The 20,309-nt window shown below is 41.7% G+C and overlaps 2 protein-coding genes across 2 annotated transcripts in view; one reads left to right on the top strand and one right to left on the bottom strand.

The window, feature by feature from the left end:
• Positions 1–14,257, bottom strand: part of phka2 (phosphorylase kinase, alpha 2 (liver)) — a 41,174-nt gene extending 26,917 nt beyond the window's left edge. Inside the window, exons 1-2 of the mRNA XM_056278533.1 lie at positions 14,175–14,257; positions 13,444–13,602 (exon numbers count right to left, since the gene is read on the bottom strand). Of these exons, the coding sequence (XP_056134508.1) occupies positions 13,444–13,602; positions 14,175–14,252 (237 nt within the window). The 5' untranslated portion in view covers positions 14,253–14,257. The remainder of the gene's footprint in view (positions 1–13,443; positions 13,603–14,174) is intronic.
• A 1,228-nt stretch (positions 14,258–15,485) lies between these two features.
• Positions 15,486–19,675, top strand: LOC130111191 (AP-1 complex subunit sigma-2-like). The gene is made up of 5 exons (XM_056278279.1): positions 15,486–15,596; positions 16,138–16,316; positions 16,940–17,048; positions 17,177–17,314; positions 18,187–19,675. Exons 2-5 carry the CDS (start codon positions 16,138–16,140, stop codon positions 18,232–18,234), a joined length of 474 nt encoding a protein of 157 aa, XP_056134254.1. The 5' UTR covers positions 15,486–15,596; the 3' UTR covers positions 18,235–19,675.
• The last annotated feature ends 634 nt before the right edge of the window (positions 19,676–20,309 follow it).

The raw sequence follows: 20,309 nt of genomic DNA, 5'->3' as shown, positions 1-20,309 counted from the left end.
ATCGGGGCAGTGGGTGACGGGTGCGCCAGCAAAGCGGTATTGGCCAGCGCAGCCTTGGCGTCGTCGAAAGCTTCGTCCATCCCCGGGGACCAGTCTACCTCGCCCATGGCTTCCTTGCCCCGCAGGGCCTCGTACAAGGGCCGCATGCAGTGAGCTGCGTGGGGAATGAACCTGTTATAAAAGTTCACCATGCCGAAGAACTCCTGCAGGGACTTCACAGTGCGGGGGTGTGGAAAACTGGTGACAGCGTCCACTCTGGCAGGAAGCGGAACGGCTCCTTGCGGGGAGACGCGGTGGCCGAGGAAGTCAATGGACGACTGGCCACACTGGCACTTGGCTGGGTTGACTGTGAGTCCATGCGCACTGAGCCGCTCGAACAACTGCCGGAGCTGCGTCAGGTGCTCCTCCGCGAATGCACTGGCTACGAGAATGTCATCCAAGTAAACAAAGAAGAACGGCATATCCCGTAGCACAGCGTCCATCAGCCGCTGGAATGTCTGCGCTGCCCCCTTGAGACCGAAGGGCATCCGAAGAGTCCAAATGGCGTGGTGACTGCTGTCTTGGGCACGCCCCGAGGGTGGATCGGTACCTGGTGGTAGCCCTGCACCAAATCTACTTTGGAAAAGAAGGTGGCCCCCGCCAGGTGGGCGGAGAAGTCCTGTATGTGCGGGACGGGGTACCGGTCAGGGGTTGTGGCGTTGTTCGGGCGACGAAAATCGCCGCAGGGGCGCCAACCGCCGTCAGCCTTAGAAACCATGTGCAGGGGGGAGGCCCACGGGCTGTCCGAACGGCGCACGATGCCGAGGCGTTCCATGGTGGCAAACTCCTCTTTGGCGATCGCGAGCTTAGCTGAGTCGAGGCGCCGAGCACGTGCGTAGACGGGGGGGGGGGGCGTCGGCGGCAATATGGTGCTCCACGCCGTGCTTGGCCACCGCTGACGAGAACGTAGCTGTGGTGAGGTCAGGGAACTCTGCGAGCAGATGTTGATACGTATCTCCGGCGGCGAGCATGTTTGACAGGCCGAGCGTCCCTGCACCTCCCAGTGTGCACGGGTATGTATAGAAGGGACAGCATCGATCAAGCGACAGTTCGTACCATCCACCTGCAGCCTGAAGGCACACATGCAGTCCGCGCCCGGGAGGGGAACCGACACCGCGGCCATAACGAAGTCCCAGCCGAAACGCCGCCCGCCGAAACACACCTCCACATACCTGGTGCCGTAGGTACGTATGGGCGTGCCGTTCGCGGCATCCATCGGGGGGCCTTGACCGCCGGCCATGGACTGCCCGCGGCCGATGCACGCAGGATGCTACGCTGAGCGCCCGAATCGACCAACAGCCGCCGGCCAGATAAGGCGCCCTTGATAAACAGCCTGCTGTTCTCGCCTGCGCGAGCGCCGGCCCTGACGTTTCCCTGGACGCTGAAGCTGCATGGCGGGCGACACTGCTTGGCCCTGGCACCAAACCTGTTGTGGTAATAACAGCCGCGGTGCCCGCTGCGTCCTCCAGAGGCGGGGGCGAGGTCTGGGTGGGGAGCATCGCATGAACGAACTGCCGCAGAAAAATATGGGTGAAAATGAAGGAGCCGAGCCCAAAACGGCCAACATCTTCTCCAGCAGCTCAGAAGGTTTGCTATCGACGAGTCCGTTGAGTGACAACAGGCGATCCGCCTTCTCCATCTCCGACAGCTCGAAGAGCTGCAACAGAAATGCCTTGAGTGCGCCGTATTTCCCCACAGCCGGGGGGGCTTCCAGTAGCCTCATAGCTCGGGCCGTCGTCCGGGCATCCAACGCCGCCACCACATGGAAATACCTCGTAACGTCCCGCGTTATTCCTCCCAGCTCGAACTGGGCTTCAATGTGCTGCCAAAACTCGGGCAACTTCACCGTTGCTGCTGAGATGCTAGCGCTAACATGAGCCATCCCGTTAGCATCACTCGGAGCCGGAGCGATGTCGTCATCGCTTTGGGTCGACATGTTCGTTGTCAACGTGCGGGGTCACCAATGTGGGAGTGCAGGAATGAGGAGACGGAGAGATCGAGTAGAGTCAATTCCGTTTACTCGCCGCACAAAACAACACCGATACAGCACAATCTCTCGTGGCAACCAGCTAACCGCTAGGCTGCTGCAAACATGGCTCCACCCCGGAAACCCTAAGCAGTGCCTACGTCAGCACTCTGAACGTCTGCGTTAAAGGAGCAGCAGCCCCTGGTGAATCTACCCTCATTTGTGTATCACCACACAATGATAATTAAGGAAGTCCGGGAAAGAATCACTTTACCCCGCACAATCCAACAAACCCATTAGTACGGCCTACCATAGCAGGTGCGTCATCAGTTGTAATGGAGATGAGTTTAAAAAGGAACAGTTTATTCTGGTTAACGAATTCCACGAATGCTTGAAAAATACATTGGCCTCTAGTCTTTCCTTTAAGTGGCAAAACGGTGAGCGGCTCTTCTTTTGCGCTCACGTCTTCAAAGGCCATTCTAATGAAAATGCAGAACTGTACCACATCTACCAAATCGGCTGACTCGTCGAACTGGAGGGGAAAACACTCAATGTCCTTCTTCAGTTGCTCGTGAAGATTCTCGGCCATTTCCTCACAGCGCCGTTTAACAGTATTCCGGGATAGTTGAACGTCTTTAATGGCATTCCCAATGTCCGTTTTAATATTGAAATCACCGGAGAGTGCATCCGCAGCCAAAACAAACGTCTCTGACAATTTCGCCGTCTTTGAAAGATTTCTTATGCTTATCAAGAACATGACTGACGCGATGCGATACTATCGTTGCAGCCTTTCCCTTGGCGTTTGGTCGCGTAAAAATGTACTGTTGCACTGCTAGTTGAGACTTCAATTCCTGCAATGTCCGTAGAGCCGTTCTCATGGGGAGATCTGTATCATAGCTCTTGTGCACCATTTTAAAATGCCGCTCCAAATTAACCTTCTTCGGTATAGCCACACTAGCATTGCACATGGACAGATGGATTTTGCGCTGGAATAAATGAAAAAATAATCTTCCTCCCATTCATTGTGGAAATGATAAGTTTCCGATCTTTCGGCTTCTGCCATTTTTGTTGTTTGTCTCCGAATACACAAAAGAAAATTAAAGAGAATTTGATCTTCTTAAAGTTAGTCTCAGCTCTCATCTTCTCTTCTCCACTTTGACGCTGACAGCGAATGCAAGGTTACGCCTTCATACGTCAGAGCTTGGAGTGAGAACTAATTCACCAATAATATCTTGATTGATGTTGAATCTGACTAATACAGGACTAATGCTGATCTTTCCTCTTAATTGTTAGTCAGATTCAATGTCAATCAAGATGTGAACAGAAGGCACTGCCGAATATTTTTTTTATTTTATTTTTTTTCAAAATCTAACTCAATTTTTCTAAATTATCTCGCGATCGACTGGCAATCGATCGCGAGCGACTGGTTGGGCACCCCAGATGTATGCTTTTGCGAAACAGAATTCCTACAATATTCAAACCTGGCTACTTTTACGTCTGGAAGGGTCAAAAGCAAATTTTGAGCACCTGGGCTCTTTTTAACCAAATGCATCCTGCTGTGATTGAAAGTCAAATTCACATTTTAACATCCAGCCTAACCACAGCCTTAGTTTGTTTAATCCATTGGTGCAAGAAGTTGGCTATTACAGTTGGACTGACTAATGTATTACTATTATCCATCCATCCATCCATTTTCCAAACCGCTTATCCTGCTCTCGGGGTCACTGGAGCCTATCCCAGGCAGTCATTGGGCGGCAGGCGTGGAGACACCCTGGACAGGCCGCCAGACTATCACACAGGGCCGACACACACACACACACACACACACACACACACACACACACACACACACACACACACACACACACACACACACACACACACACACACACACACATTCATACCTAGGGACAATTTAGTATGGCCGATTCACCTGACTTACATGTCTTTGGAATGTGGGAGGAAACCGGAGCCCCCGGAGGAAACCCACGCAGACACGGGGAGAACATGCAAACCCCACACAGGACGAACCGGGATGACCCCCAAGGTTGGACTACCCCGGGGCTCGAACCCAGGACCTTCTTACTGTGAGGCGACCGCGCTAACCACTGCGCCACTACTATTATCATTATTATAATTGTTATTGTTTTTATTCGACAGGTCTGTTGGGACCTACCCAGTCGCACGGACTTTCGATCGTGATACCATCACGATTATGACCTGATTTACGTGATGTGGTCACGACTCGAGGGTTAGGGTTAGGGTTAGGGTTCTATCAGATCGTGACCACATCACGTAAATCAGATCATAATCGTGATGGTATCACGATTATTAATTAACGTGATGCCATCACGAAAGTCCGTGCGACTGGGTTGGTTGGGACACATGCCAAATGTTTGCTAAGATAAGGTATTTAAACCTGTAGTGTGGAAGTTTTGTCTCCCCTCTCGGGTAGTGACAGTAATTGCTTCTCTTCTTTCAGCGCTCTCCAACGAGGAAAAGCTACTACAATGGTTATCCGTGTTTGTCCTCGCTATCGATCGCTTTTTTTTCTTTTTTTCTTTTTTCTTTTTTTAAGACTTTGATGATCCTTCCTCTGAACGCCGACTTTCTTTCTTTCCTTTTTTTCTTTTTTTTCTGGAGCATCAGAAACATTTGGGACACTTCTTACTTTTTTCCGCCATAACTTCAAAGCCCGGAAGTTTTCTGGCAGAAGGCCCTGAAGGCAAGCCAATCAGAGGCATGCCAACGCTTTCGTCACGCGGAAGTTTAGCTCTTTTTTCTTCTTTTTTTTTAACTCAAATGAACTTAACAGGCTTACCATTCCAACAGTAACAAGAAAATGTATGCTCAAGGTAGTGCACAGATGATACATTAAGGTGAAATAAATAAGTTAAATTACAAATCAAATTCATTACATAAGGCTCTAGTTTTCAAGCTTTAGATTTTGCACAGTATTTTAGTGTAGGATTTTAAGTTGGACATGAAGACAGTAAGGTTGAGTTTCTGTTTTGCAAATTTGTTGGCGTGTATACAGAATTTTGCTAATAAAGAAATAAGATTAATAACATCGATTTGCTTGACATCAGTAAAACACACAAACAAACAAACAAACAAAAAACAATTAAATTCAGTTTTGAGTTGAAGTTGAATATCTAATTTTCTGTTTAAAAAAAGGTTAAAGTCATACCAAAAAGTCTGACTAAATATACAGTCCCAAAAGATGACTTGTCATTAGTGACAGAAGGAACAAAGAGGGTCAACATTTAACCTATATTTTACAATAACTGAATTAACTGGATAACAGCTGTGCAATATTTTCAGACACTTCTCACGCCTTATTTGACACAACAACAAAAAAATCCTGGGTAATAACCACGTTTTTGTCCTGTCTATACCATATCAATCCAAAATATCTTTTGAATGGGCACAGTAAAAAAAAAAGGAAAGAAATATAGTTTCTCCATCTGAATTACAAAAAACACACGTATATTCCATATTAAGCTTAAATCTTTCCAAGACTTCTTCAGCAGAGAAAATTTGATGTAAGCTCTTGAAGGATACCTCTTTCACTTTGTTACAATATTTTTTTAGAACACAACAAGTTTTTTTCCAATGTAAATCCCTCATGGACAAAAAAGATCTTGCTGCAGGAGGTGTTAACATAGTCCAAAGCGTTTCTGATGTTTCTGTTACTGCATGTTTTATTGCGAATATCAATATCTCCAATAAAGATTTGCCTAAAGATAATAATGTTCATTTCTGTAGGGTTATAACGCTTTAAAAGATGACGAGAACCCATGGGAATTTCATCAACAACAACAACAAAGCTGCATTTTATATAGCGCTTCATCAAAAACAATAGCATATTCTTTTGGTGTGATTCTGAATATGACAGTAACTCACAATTTCTATTTATCAATTGGCCAACTAGTAAAATTCCATTGTCATACCATGAGCGACAGATAAAACAGCTAAAAGAGCTTGTCTATGGAAGTTAGCTAATTTAATTGGGATTTTGTCAACAGAAAAAGTATATTTTAACAACAACAAAAAATCAATACCACAGTATAATCAAATAAATATGCAGGAAAAACATACCAGATACTGTTGGGATTCTTTAAAAATTCTATAAGTCACGTAATATTAAAAGTATTATTCAATAAATTAAAATCCAAGACTTCAAGACCACCTTGTTCTTTACTACCTCTGATAACTTATTTTTTAAGATAATGGGGTGGGGGGGGGTTCCCTCCAGATGAAATCATATATCCAATTCCTTAGTAACATTTGTTGGGACACTAAGCGACACTGATAAATATACTGATCTAGTATTCCCTTCTGCTTTGGATAACAGAACCCTACCAAATATTGAAATATCTCTCATTACAAATTCAACTTCAATTTCGGTTTTTCAATAATAGGATCAAAATTTAATTTAGATAGTTGTTCCAAATTCTTACAAACAACAATACCTTTTCTTTAATTGGGATCCCATAAAAATCTGAGAGAACAAAAGGTTTAATTGTGAATAAGACAGTTTTGTCCAAGTTCATCTTTAAACCTTAAACATTAGAAAACTCATTTGTACAAGCCACTGCTTTTGAAACCTGACTTTGGTCTTTCAGAAAAAATTGCAGTATCACCTGCTAGGTGACAAAGTTTGAAATTCTCCCCCACTGTATTTATTCCTAGGAAGGGTATATGCATAGTCATTGTTTGGGTAACTAACAAAAATAAAAATGGAGATAATGGACAGCCTTGTCAAATACCATGATGAATGTTAACTATTTCTGACGTGCCATACATTAACTTTACAGAGCTGGAACAGCCATTATGTAGTGTCTGCATTGCATTTTGAAAATATTTTCCAAAACCAAAAAAGTAAATGGCTTTAAAGATAAACTCACGTTCAATTGTATCAAAAGCCTTGTAGAAGTCAATAAGCAAAATAAAACTTTCATTGGGTATTAGATTATTATAATCTATCATATCCAGTATCAAACGAATCCATCCATCCATTATCCAAACCGCTTATCCTGTTCTCAGGGTCGCGGGGATGCTGGAACCTATCCCAGCAGTCATTGGGCGGCAGGTGGGGAGTCACCCTGGACAGGCCACCAGGCCATCACAGGGCATCCCGTAGTATCTAATACATCTCTTTTGCATAAAACCGGATTGCTCTTCATCTATTATCTGATTTAATCACTGTTTTAGTCTCTTAGCAAAAACTAAAGCAACTAATTTACCATCATTGTTAAGTAGACTAATAGGTCTCCAATTTTCAATGTGTAGTCTGTCTTTGTTTGTCTTGTGAATTAATGTAATGACCCCTTGCTTTAGCATACTAAGAAGCTCGCCCTTTTGAATAGATTTTCTAAACATGGCTAATAAGAAAGGTCCAAGTGCTGAGGTGAGGTTTTATAAAATTCCCGTCAGACCATCATTACCTGGGGATTTGTTATCTTTAAGACATTTAATACACTCAACAATTTCAGGTGAAGATATCTCTTTTTCACAAAAAACCCTAAAGTCATCATTTATTTTATTTATCTCTATCGAGATATTGTCCAAGAAGAATTCAATATGAGTAGGTGCAAGGGCCAAATAATATAAATTTTGATAAAATTGAGCTACAAGTTGAGAAATTACTTTAGGATCATTAGTTATTGAGCCATTTGTTGATGTTGCCATTCTGAGGGCAGGAATACCGGCTCAACTAGACTCATTTCACGGAGAAAAAAACACGCATGCACTTCATCGGTGTTGCTGGAACCGGAAAAAAAATCTTTATTTTACGTATGCTCTTTTATAGACCACAGGACAACACAACAGTGTCAGTATAAAAGCATATACACATAACCTTGGCCTAGCCAATATGTTAACACCCCCACTTGCTCTATACTGTGCACATCAGTCACAAAACACAGACTGTAGTCACAACACAATATGTCTGGTAGTTACATACAGTAGGCTACTTTACACTTTTTTTCTGTACAAAACCATTTTTACCGAGGTGATAATGTAACACTCTATTCCAGTTTCCTCCTGATTGTTTCAGACCATACAGTGACTTGTTCAATTTACAGACTAACTGTTTGTCTGTGTCTGACTTAACCTCAAATCCTTCGGGCTGTTTCGGGCAAGCCTTTCAGAATCATAGCAATTAACAGTCCATCGCTAAGAACCTCGTCTGCATCTCTCAGCGCTGTTATAGCCGTTTATGCACGAATGATGTATTCTGTGACGGTCTCATTGCCGCTTTCTGGAGAGACGTTAGCTCTGTAGAGGCTAATCACACGTGGCTTCCCTTTGCCAGCGTAGTGGTCCCTCAGTATCTCCAACGCTCTTCTTCCATCGTCGGCGGCTTCTCTCATAATCAGGGAGAGACTTTTGTCGTCCAAAAATTGTATCAATTTAGCATATGCATCTTCATTTTTCTTTGCATCTTCGGCGACCACGTCCTCATTTTCGTCGTCATTTGGCTCTTGTAATATGGTGTCTTTAAGACCGAGCAAACGCAGATGGCCTAAAAACTTGATTTCCCATAACTCGTAATTTTTCTCATCTCCGTTGAAGCACGAAGCATAGTCTGTACCATCGGCTTCCACCTTCCCTTCTGGGCCCATAACCCGTTGACGTTGCCATTTTGAGGGCAGGAATACCGGCTCAACTAGGCTCATTTCACGGAGAAAAAACCACGCTTTCACTTCGTCGGCGTTGCTGGAACCGGGAAAAAATACTTTATTTTGCGCATGCTCTTTTATAGACCACATGTCAACACAACAGCGTCCTCTAGTGGTGACATCAGTATAAGAGCGCATACAAATAACCTTGGCCTAGCCAATATGTTAACACCATTAACCATCAACTTACTTATTCCTGCAAATTCGGCATTTATTTTTTCTAACCCAAAAAATATTTTGTCTTTTTCTCATCTTGTTCAAGCCATTTACATCTTGATCTAATAAAGGCACCCCTAGTTTTAGCCTCATAAATATTGTCTAACTGGTTTTGTAGCAAATTCATATTGAGTACCTCTTGGCTAGTTAAATTACCACAATTTTTCATTTGCAGATCTAAAATTTCTTTGATGATTTTAATTTTTTATCTCTTTTTAATTTTGCTAATAATTTTCCTTTCTTAATAGCAACATTTCGAATTTCATATTTCATTAATTCCCAAAAATATCCATAAGTACCCATAGCACAGGCTTGATTCCAATACTTATCAATAATATTGTTCATTTCCAATTTAAGGTCTTCGTTTTTCAGTAAAGAGTTATTAAGTTTCCGATAGCCTGTACCATATTTCTGTGTATAAGTATCTTTTAGATCAGTTTAATGAGGATCCCTTTATGATCTGTTAAAATAGCCGGTTCTATCAAAACATCTACAACCATATTAACAAGGTCATTGGAAATGAGCCAGAAATCAATACGTGATTGTAAGGAGAAATATTCTTATTACACCATGTATACTGTAGAGAATTCGGGAGACAACCACAGGAACTGCCGCGGCCGGGACGCGAACCCGTGTCGCCCGCACCGCGGGAGATATCGCTAACCGCTCGACTAAACAGTCAGATTTGTCAGTTTGGCAGCTAGCGGCCAACATGTCTACTTATCCATTAACGTTACACTACCCCCCTCCTTCAGTAAGCGCGTCCCCGCGCTTAAGTATATCAGCTCCTTCATCCAAGGGAGTTGTATCAAGTGCAACTTCACTGGTATATATCCGTGAAGACGTTTCGCCTCTCATCCAAGAGGCTTCCTCAGTTCGTGTCTTTCTGACTAGATCAGCTCTTTCACACCTCTGGGCGCATATGCTTCCGATGGCCTTTACGGTCTCACCATGCCACTTCTGACACCTATGTAGCGAATTCGGGGGGCAACCACAGGTACTGCCGCGGCCGGGACGTGAACCCGTATCGCCCGCACCGCGGGAGACATCGCTAACCGCTCGACTAGAAGGTCAGCCCGTCAGCCAGTGGCCAACGTGTCAACTTACCCATGCACGTTACACTACTTTTTTTAGGGTTTTTATTTCTCCAAATATCTATGAGATCCATTCTTAAACATGTATGATTGAGTTCGCAGTCAGTGGTCGTATTCTTTGGAGACCATCGATCTATATGTTCATCAAAAACTATTAAAATCACCTCCCCATATTAATTTGGCCAAGGGGTAAACCGAATAGAGGTGACAGACTTTTGACTCAATATCTTGAAACAATGCTAAATTACTAAGCTTATTGTTGGTGGCATAAATATTAATCAAAATAAATTGGCTGTGATTTATATCAACAACTAAAATAATCCATCTCCCAGGCATGTCCTTTTATGTTCTTCTAAGGAACTGAGCTCATTGGTATGCCAATAACTACACGCCACTGGACGGTAATTCAAGTTTTCGACTGCCAAAGTAAGTCTGTCGACATTAAACTGAGGCCGGTCATTCCTGCAAGCTGAACCAGGAAGTAGCTCAGCAACATGATCGTCCATTGACAACTCAGTTGGCTCCAATATCCATAATCTCCATAATGACGTTAATGAGTAAAATGATAATCCATATGCACGGTGTCAAAAACTACAAAACTAAGACACAAGTTGTAAAAAAATGAAATTGTCCTTTAATTGTCAAGAGAAGACCATTGATCATAGCCACCTCAGTGCATGAGATCACGGGACACCGCTTGGGACAGTCTATGGACAAAACTGATTCCAAAGACATTGCCTGAGCCTGGCCATAACCCAGAAAATGTTGATCCCCTGGTGCCTTTTGAGACGGGTCCTAAGGGTTTTGTGCTAGATATGGGTGGGCGTAGGGAGCGTGTCACGCTTGATAGGCTTAAACCGGCGCACAGGGTGGCAGGCGAAGTTGTGTTTCCGGCCCAGGTTCCCCGTCGGGGTCGTCCTCCTTCCAGAACCCCGGCAGTGTCTTCACGGGTTCAGCGTTCTGCTTCTCAGCCGGCTTTGGACTGTGTTTCACCTACTTTTTCGGCTGAGGGATGGCGCAGCCGTTGTGGCAGTCTGCTTAAGCCTCCAGTGAGACACTAAGTTTCTTTCCAGGAGTCCCTTCTGGGTGTTCGGGGGGGGGGGGGCTGTGTGGCAGACACTAGGGGCTATGCCTCTCACCCAGCAGGACTGTGAGCTGGGGGCGTGGTTTACGTTCCCGGGCTCGCCGGGGCAGGGTTGTTCCTGCTGGAGTTGGTTTTTGGAGTTGAGGAATAAACATCAAACTCGCCTTGGTCTCATTTGTTTTTCCTGCGACAGTATCTATATTTTTTCTTTAGTTGGTTGTTATTCTACAATAGCAAGCACCCCCATCTCTGACTCGTTGGGTCAACTAGGCCCTCTGAAAGTGCCTTCAGAAATGCTTGAGAGAAATGCTAGTTTCACAGTGTTGGCGGCAGACAGCGTCTTACAAGTTGTGGCGTGATTTTTTTTCGTACCCGTTTTCCAGGAACTCTGCCTCTGATTGGCTAGTACTCGTTGCCTCCGTTGATTAGGTTGGTTAAGGTTAGGGTTAGGGATAGGGTTAGCCAATCAGAGATAGAGTAAGGGCGGGTCTTCCCAGAATCCAGGTGAACGCTCTCTCAACGAGTACTAGCCAATCAGAGGCAGAGTTCCCGGAAAACGGGTACGAAAAAAAAATCACGCAGATGGGCAGGGTAATTGGCATAACTCCAGATTTAATAAATCCTGCCAAGTGTAAGGTCCAACATTTAGCATTTGTTATATCTTAAATCGGAGGTAGAGAAATAAATATATAATATAAATATTTAATACAGTGTTAAATATTTGTCTTAAATACAGAAATAGTATTTCATTTAAATATATAATGGTTGACAATATATTTATTTATTTAACTAGATATTTAATTATTATCCCTGATTTAGATTTGTTATATGTTAAGCAGGTTGTTATATATTTATTTGGAATAACTGACTTAACATTTAAGTGAAATATTTAATAAAACAATTTATTCTATCAGATTTATTAAATTAAATGTTATGGAAATAGTTATTCGTTTATTTATACAAGAGATGAATATATCTTAAAATAAATAAATAGCTAATTTACTAGATTAAATGTATAAATCAAAGGAAAAAACGCTAATTTTAAACATTTGGTTTAAATATTAAATCGGTGAGCATAAATACATATATAATATCTAACTAAATATATAAAATATCTAAATATAAGCCATATAATTAGATATTGAACAGAAAATATATATTTGGCTCATATCGTAAATCTGTTGTACTTAGTAAATATTTGCTGACAAATTATACATTTAAGTTAAATGTTATATCTGTATCAATGAAACAAATATTTGGTTTGCTGTTAAGTATTTAACTTACATAATACGTATTTGGTTCAGAAATAAATGTTTAACTTACATTTAAATCTTGGCTATGTACTTTTTCATATTTATTTAATTTAAATGTAGCTTCTCATAGCAAATTGCTAAATGTGACAAACTAAAATGAACATTTAGATTTAACTTAAATATTTAATCTAAAGTTTCAGATTTAATTTAAATATTTGTTTTTGAACAAAATATTTATTTTATCATTTAGGTTTAAGATTTAATAGAAATATTTAAAATGTAATTAAACATTTATTTAACAGTGTATCATATATAAATATAATTAAATTTTAATTTGTAGCTAAATATTTCCATCCATCTATCCATTATCCGAACCGCTTATCCCACTATTTTTTTATAAAACATTTAGATATAATTTAAGTATTTAATCTTTGCTAAATATTTATGTTGTAAGACTGATTTAATATTTAAAACAAATATTTAAATATCTTCTTTCAAGGGTTAGATTTATAAATTAAATCTTTCCAAAGAAAGGATTTATTTATACTACCAGATTTCTGAATCTGCGAAAAAAAGGCCCGTGAAAATGTTTCTGTTCAAGTTTGCAAACGGAACCTATGGGGTGTGTGACATTACTCCGTTTCAGTAGATGAAGTCTCTGATGCTGCTTCTCTGGGTAAGTTGGAGGAAAGTTCTATAAAAGTGTCTACCACTCTGCCACCATCTTGCCCCCCCCCCCCCCCCCCCATGGAGGTTCAGCTCTGGTAAAGCGATCATTGCTGGTTGACGTAAAAACGCATCGCTACCGGTGCTCAAGCGCGGGAATGTCGCACCAGACACCAGATTTAAAATTCCGGTATACTGTGAAATACCGAGAGCTTTACCTGGCGGTGATAGGTTTAATTAGCATTGTGTGAACTCGTTTGGAAAGAGCTTGCCTGTAACGGACATTCATTTATATGTAAAAGTTCCACTCGAGCTTTAACCTAGCGTACAAGGTAGGACAAACAATATATTGGTGTACACAATTTGCCTATTCCTGCACATTGATTATCTTGCTCTCTCTCACACGCACGCTCGTACACACGCACGCGCACATACACACCTGTTCCAATTCATAAGCCTTGGCCTTGTCTTCGTCTCGGTCTGCATTCTTCCGGTAGGCCATGCCCAGTCCCCACACAGCTAGGACACTATAAACATTATCCCTCACCCATGCATCCTTCTGCTGGGCACTGGCTGGCAGTAACCCTGTCACAGGGTTCTTACACACACACACACACACACACACACACACACACACACACACACACACACACACACACACACACACACACACACACACACACACACACACACACACACACACACACGGTAAAAAAAAACAAAAAAACAAGTCAGTGCTGTTTTCTACCGGCTGTCCATCAACAGGGTCACAGTTTCGAACGTCACTGTTGACAATATACTCCAGAAAGTGAAGATAGGCTGAGATAAGGTGCATAGTTTCCCAGTCCTCAGCCTATTTTGGGGTTGAACTTTGGTCAATCCTTGTTTATTTCTATGCACCAAGCACTAGTTACCAACAGAACACACATAGCCTACGTTCACTTTCAGCATGGGTAAATATGAACATTTACACGAATTAACATGAACATCAATGAAACGTGAGTGCAAATCAGCTACCATCTAATTCCAATTTGCTGCGCACCATAAAGACGGCGAAGACTTGATAATATCGATTGCTTTTTAATATCCAACTCTCTCTTTTATCTGCTGTCAGTAACGCTGCAAGCTGATATAATGTTATATCACCACGCATTGTTGTGAGTTAAGTACCTGGTGACATAGGATGGTCTCTTGGACAAGCCTTGCATAACCGTCCAGTCTTACTCCCGAGTTACTGCGGCTCCTCATCCTCACGTCCGGACACTACACCGAACACGGACAAGATCGCAAGTTGATAATGCACCCTTATTTACTCTAAATGTCCTTACCTTGCAACGGCCACTTTTGCAGCTACGATAGCTGGTTCGTTCCATATAAATGCAAAAGGGTCATTTGAACATCAGACTACAATATTCTCTAAACTGTATCGCATTTTGTCAGCAACCATTGTCAACATACCTCTCGATCTCTTCACATCTGCATGTGTTTGCCCTCTCACAACTGATTAACTGCGGATCTGACTTGACAGATTCGCGTCGATTTGCTAAGGCAGGCTACTAGCTAAACAGCATCCAGCTGTTCGGCTGTTCATAGCATTATATTCACAACCTGTATTCCCCTGTGCTGGCAATCAGTTTACCAGATCAGACTGACTTGAGCACTATGCAAAGTCAGTCCTTGCACTAGTCAGCAAACCATGCAGTACTTTTGATCGGTATCCGCAAGGTGGGTTCTGGAGTACATAGTAATGCCATGTTATCAATTCCACAAAAATACATAAATAAATAAATATTGCAGTTGTGGTATCACTAATGCTCTACAAGGGGCGCTAATGCTCTTCTCTTTCGGCTCTTTCCAAACGCCAAACAAACAGTTATGAGTGTGTGCAATTATTATTGTCTGTAATTGTTTGGTGTGTCAAGACACTTAATTACTCTGTATGTCAGAATAACAGCCATAATCCTGAAATGGCTCTTAAATATTCGACTGTTAAACAAAGACAGTGTAGTACAGTACATAAATGATGATTTGTAATATTACCACAACCCCACCAATTTCTCTCTTATCAAAGCATATTAAATCCAGCAAGCAGAAATAAACTGGAAAAAAAATTACCTCAGTAGCTATCAAAACCAGAAATGTTTGAACATTGCATAAAAAAGGGCAAAAAAAACAACAACCAAAAAACAAAAACAGGAAGCTACGATTTGACCTTTGTGAATCCGTGCTTTTGTTTGTAGTGTGTATTGAAGTGTCACTTTCTCAAATACTCACAAGAAGACTGTTGACAATAAAACTTGTGTTTATCGCTGCATCACATCATCAAGGTTCTGCATGGCTTTAAAGGGGAAGGGTCGCGAATAACGGGACTTTTTAGCCAATTAAAGCGCTCTGTGATGTTTTTATTACCCAATCACAGCGAAGCTGACCGAACCTCTCGGCTCCTCGTTGCCAGCAGGATTGTTCGCTAGCGTAGCAGCTAGCGGAACAAGTGGACCACAACACCGGGGCTCTCACTTTTTGGCCACGTATTTAGCCTGAATTTCTCAAAGTCTCCGATCATCCAAGTGTCGAAGCTAAGTCAGGTTCGAGGTAAGACCTGTGATTTACTTGTCAGCTGTAGCTTATCTAAGCGTTGCAGAAGGGGAGTGCAAATGACCTGTCATGACCAAACGTGTGGAAAAGCATCCCCGTTTGATCTTGTTTGTATCTGACGATAAGGCTAGCCAACGTTAGCCAGCTAGCATACCACACTGTTTAAAGTTTATATTCAAGCCCCTTCGGTTGTTAGATTATTTTTTACGTAACTTCAACAATAACTTTGATTACCGAAACACTTCGTTTTAACCTCCAAAGTCACCCCTTTCTACGAAATGCTGAGGTTCTGTCTGATTTTATTTCTCTTAGCCATGGTGGGACTTGACAAATTATAATGGAAAATGTAACAATAATGTTAACTGTGGACACTCCACTTTGTCCTTTCTAGTTCTCGTCTATCAATTTTCTTTTACGTCCTAATGCTCCATTTAACCTCTCAACATATGTACCTCGCGCTACTGCACAATCTCCATCTTTTTATTTTAATGGAACCCCTCCACCCTGTTCCCCACTATGCCTCTCCTCCTTCCTTTAGATGCAGTTCATGTTGTTGTTCAGCAGGCAGGGAAAGCTGCGGCTGCAGAAGTGGTATGTGCCTCTGTCTGACAAAGAGAGGAAGAAGATCTCTAGAGACCTAGTCCAGACCATACTGGCACGTAAGCCTAAGATGTGCAGCTTTTTGGAGTGGCGTGACCTCAAGATTGTCTACAAAAGGTGTGTGTGCAAGGAAAGTCCACACCCCTGACTGCAGTATGGTTGCAGTTTGTCCAGTTCTCTCCCTCTCATCTATGCTTTCCCCCAGTTCACACTTAATGCAGAGACATACACTATATATGTCCATATTTACCTATACATGTTTTCAGCCTGAGATGGAGCAGAGAAGCACTATTCATTCCCAAATCTTTGAAACATATGAATACAATATTGCATCTTTCCAGTTATAACGTTTATTTTACTGCACATTTTTGTCCGGTCTGAGTGTTTTGAGGCAACAACTCCACTTCACAGTGCAAAGCTTTAGTTCATTTCTAGCTCATTTTATTTTACTTGCTATCAACCTCCAACTCTAGGCCATCAGCTCTGTTGCAAAAGCTAGTAACCATCTGCTTCCCATGAGTCACTGTAAAGCCACCTTTAGCTTTGTTTCATACAAGGCTACCAGTTTCTACAGTGGTGGTGTAGAAAATTTTTTTACTTAACACTTAGTTTAAGATAAAAAAGAAAAAGCAGTTATTAAATACAAAAGGCTGTTTGCCTACTGTGTGAGCAAGGGCTATGATTTTACTTTTTTTTAAATGTTGACGCCATGTATTTCTCTATGTTTTGCTCTTTTACAGATATGCTAGCCTGTATTTCTGCTGTGCAGTGGAGGACCAGGATAATGAGCTGATCACCCTGGAGATCATCCATAGATATGTGGAGCTGCTCGATAAATACTTTGGAAGTGTGAGTACTCTTCACACACATTTCATCTCTGGTTTTTCGTTTCAGGAAATGGGGAAGGGAAAGACCACAGTAAAAAATCTGAAGTTGAAGATCTCCTGGGATCTGCCTCTGATGGTGTGATTTCACAGGTGTGTGAGCTGGATATCATCTTCAACTTTGAGAAGGCCTACTTCATTCTGGATGAGTTCCTGCTGGGAGGAGAGGCCCAGGAGACGTCCAAGAAGAATGTGCTGAAGGCAATTGAGCAGGCCGACCTGCTGCAGGAGGTAAGGACTGTTTTTTTAAGACCAACACTTTCTCTGGAATGGGTGGAAGATCCCATGCAACCGTCCAACTGATGTTTTAAGTGAAGACAACATTGCAATGTTGCAACATTCCAACATTGGTGGCTTTGTCCACCACCCTTGGAGTAATTTGTATGCACCTACAGGGCTTAGATCAAATCTTACCAGAACTCGACTGTGCCTTTACTATTCTGTGTCAGCCTTCCTACTGCCTAAATAATTAATATGATACTAAATAAATGAAAATGCAAAATTAATGAAAAATCTAATATTGGTCTGGCAGCTTTTCTTTTTGGAGAAAATCATGGCAAATATCATAGCAAAGAGGTCGAATTCAATTATATACACCCATAATCAAAGTAGTGAATCACATAGAAATGGGAAATCCAGTATTGTTGCTCCCTTTTCTTTCTCTAACCTTGGATTATCCTATCCTTACCTCTGTATTTTTAGACTAAGAGTTCAGCAGTGTCTTACTCGGTACTTTCCCCTCACGTGTCTCATCCCTTTGCTTGGATGCCATGCATATTGTTGCTTTATGGTTGTGGGCAGTGGCACTAAATCAGAGTTAAGTGACTTTTTCCTTTTTTATTTTGGTGCAAAGGCACAGCAGTTGTTGTTGCAACATGGCAGTTTTACTAAGGTTGTAAAACCCTAGACTAACTAGACAGGTCACCTGTCCTCCGTCGCAGATTTAGTAATTACCAATTATGCTTCATCTATTATTTAGACCATTTTGGGGGGGTCTTTGTTCTACAGAACTTGACTCGCTCACTATCTCCTCCCTTGTCGTACAAAAAATATACCTTTTAATGAAGAACAACTGCCCCCCCTCTTTTTCATGTTATCTGCAGGAAGCTGAGGCACCACGGAGTGTTCTAGAAGAAATTGGACTGACATAGATCAGTCCTGCCAGCATAACTGCTCCCAGCTTTGCTCCTTTTCCCAGACGTAGCTCTAGCTTCCTCCATGTCTGTTGTCTCCTCCATTTACTGTGTACAAGAATTGTATGTGTGGAATCACAGTCCATGTACTGTACTTTTATGCATTGTCATATGTTGTGCCAACTGTGGTGTTAATGTCTCACCTCTATCTACGGCTCTTTTCTGCAGTAGCTTGTCTTCAGAACACTCCTAAAATTGAAAACTCCAATGGATTACTATGTAGCAATGACATTAACATTAAAACTCCATTACGATGTAAAGTTATGCTTACCGATGTCAGAGATGTGCGTGGTGCAGTTTACAAGTCAGACTTAAAATGAAAGTTTTATCTAGAGTATTTCTAATTTTGTGAGGTGATAAAAGGTCTTTAAATGTGCTGTTGTGGGAATCACCCATGTAATCATAAAAATACATTTACAGAAACATATCTCGAACTTGCCAAACAAATTATAGTCGAAGCCAATGCTTAGCTTCTTTATCTTTTAAGTTTTTGGTGTACTTGGTGATTCCCCATTACTATGAATTGTATGTTTTGCATTTAAGTTGTTTGCCTTTGCTATGTTTTTTTTTCTTCATGATTGGACAGTCATTGTTAGAAATATAATATGGTAGTGCTATTTTTTTACTTTTATTTTCACAACAGAGATTTGGGAAATACAGTTAAAATTGTATGACCTTGAGGGGAACCTTACGTTTGTCAAGATTGCAATGACAAATTAGACAGTAACGCTACAAAAAAATATCTGTGTATTATTCATGTTTGAGCCAATTCTTTATCAATATGACCAAAGAACACTGTGTTAACGCTTTTAGTGGACTACAGATGGATGCCTTGGCACATGATAAAAGTGATTTAGAGCTACCTAACACAACTGATTTTCATTTGAGCAGTGTTGAGATTGTCATGGGATTTTGGTTCAGTATTACAGACTAATAAATTTAAAAAATTAAATTCATTCCAAGACTTATATGGGATGTAAAAACTTTAAATTCTTTACAACTGACAAGAGGACCTATGCTTACAGGGATATGTTATAAATATACAGTAATTGCCTGCATGCTCATTTATCTGCAGGATGTAGTTTAAGTTGAAAGTTTACATACACTTTAGCCCAATACATTTAAACTCGGATTTTCACAATTCTTGATATTTAATCCTCGTAAACATTCCCTTACTTAGGTCAGTTAGGATCACTACTTTATTTTAAGAATGTGAAATGTCAGAATAATAGTTGAGAGAATGATTTATTTCAGCTTTTATTTACATTCCTAGTGCATCACAACAGTGGCGCCAGCAGCCGTAACCCTGTACACACCGTGCGCTATTAGCCAGTGACATTAACACCAATCATCGGCCTTCAAATGTATTTGCGCCAAAAACACAAAAAAAACACAAAAAAAACACAAAAAAAACGAACAAAATCATAAAAAAATGCATGAACGGTGCACACAGGATTACAGTTGCCGGCGCCACTGCATCACAAGTTTACACACACTTAGTATTTGGTAGCATTGCCTTTAAATTTTTAACTTGGGTCAGACGTTTCGGGTAGCCTTCCACAAGCTTCTCACAGCAAGTTGCTGGAATTTTGGCCCATTCCTCCTGACAGAACTGTTGTAACTGAATCAGGTTTGTAGGCCTCCTTGCTTGAACACCCTTTTTCAGTTCGGCCCACAAATCTGCTATTGGACTGAGGTCAGGGCTTTGTGATGGCCACTCCAATACCTTGACTTTGTTGTCCTTAGGCCATTTAGCCACAACTTTGGACGCATGCTTGGGTTCAGTTCATTTGGAAAACCCATTTGTGACCAAGCTTTAACTTCCTGGCTGATGTCTTGCGATGTTGCTTCAATATATGCACATAATTTTCCTTCCTCGTGATGCCATCTATTTTGTGAAGTGCATCAGTCCTTCCTGCAGCAAAGCACCCCAACAACATGATGGTGCCACTCCCATGCTTCACGGTTGGGATGGTGTTCCTTAGCTTGCAAGCCTCCCCCTTTTTCCTCCAAACATAACAATGGTCATTATG

Source organism: Lampris incognitus, chromosome 4, assembly GCF_029633865.1.
Source record: "Lampris incognitus isolate fLamInc1 chromosome 4, fLamInc1.hap2, whole genome shotgun sequence".
In the NCBI taxonomy this organism is placed as follows: Eukaryota; Metazoa; Chordata; class Actinopteri; order Lampriformes; family Lampridae; genus Lampris; species Lampris incognitus.
This window is presented reverse-complemented; position numbering and strand designations above follow the sequence as displayed.

What these genes read in the sequence shown, in the direction of transcription:
- LOC130111191 (XM_056278279.1), top strand. Translation starts at nt 16,138, where the DNA reads ATGCAGTTCATGTTGTTGTTCAGCAGGCAGGGAAAGCTGCGGCTGCAG. An exon ending in CTCAAGATTGTCTACAAAAG is followed by an intron (nt 16,317 to 16,939) that starts GTGTGTGTGCAA and finishes GCTCTTTTACAG; the next exon opens with ATATGCTAGCCTGTATTTCT. An exon ending in TCGATAAATACTTTGGAAGT is followed by an intron (nt 17,049 to 17,176) that starts GTGAGTACTCTT and finishes GTGATTTCACAG; the next exon opens with GTGTGTGAGCTGGATATCAT.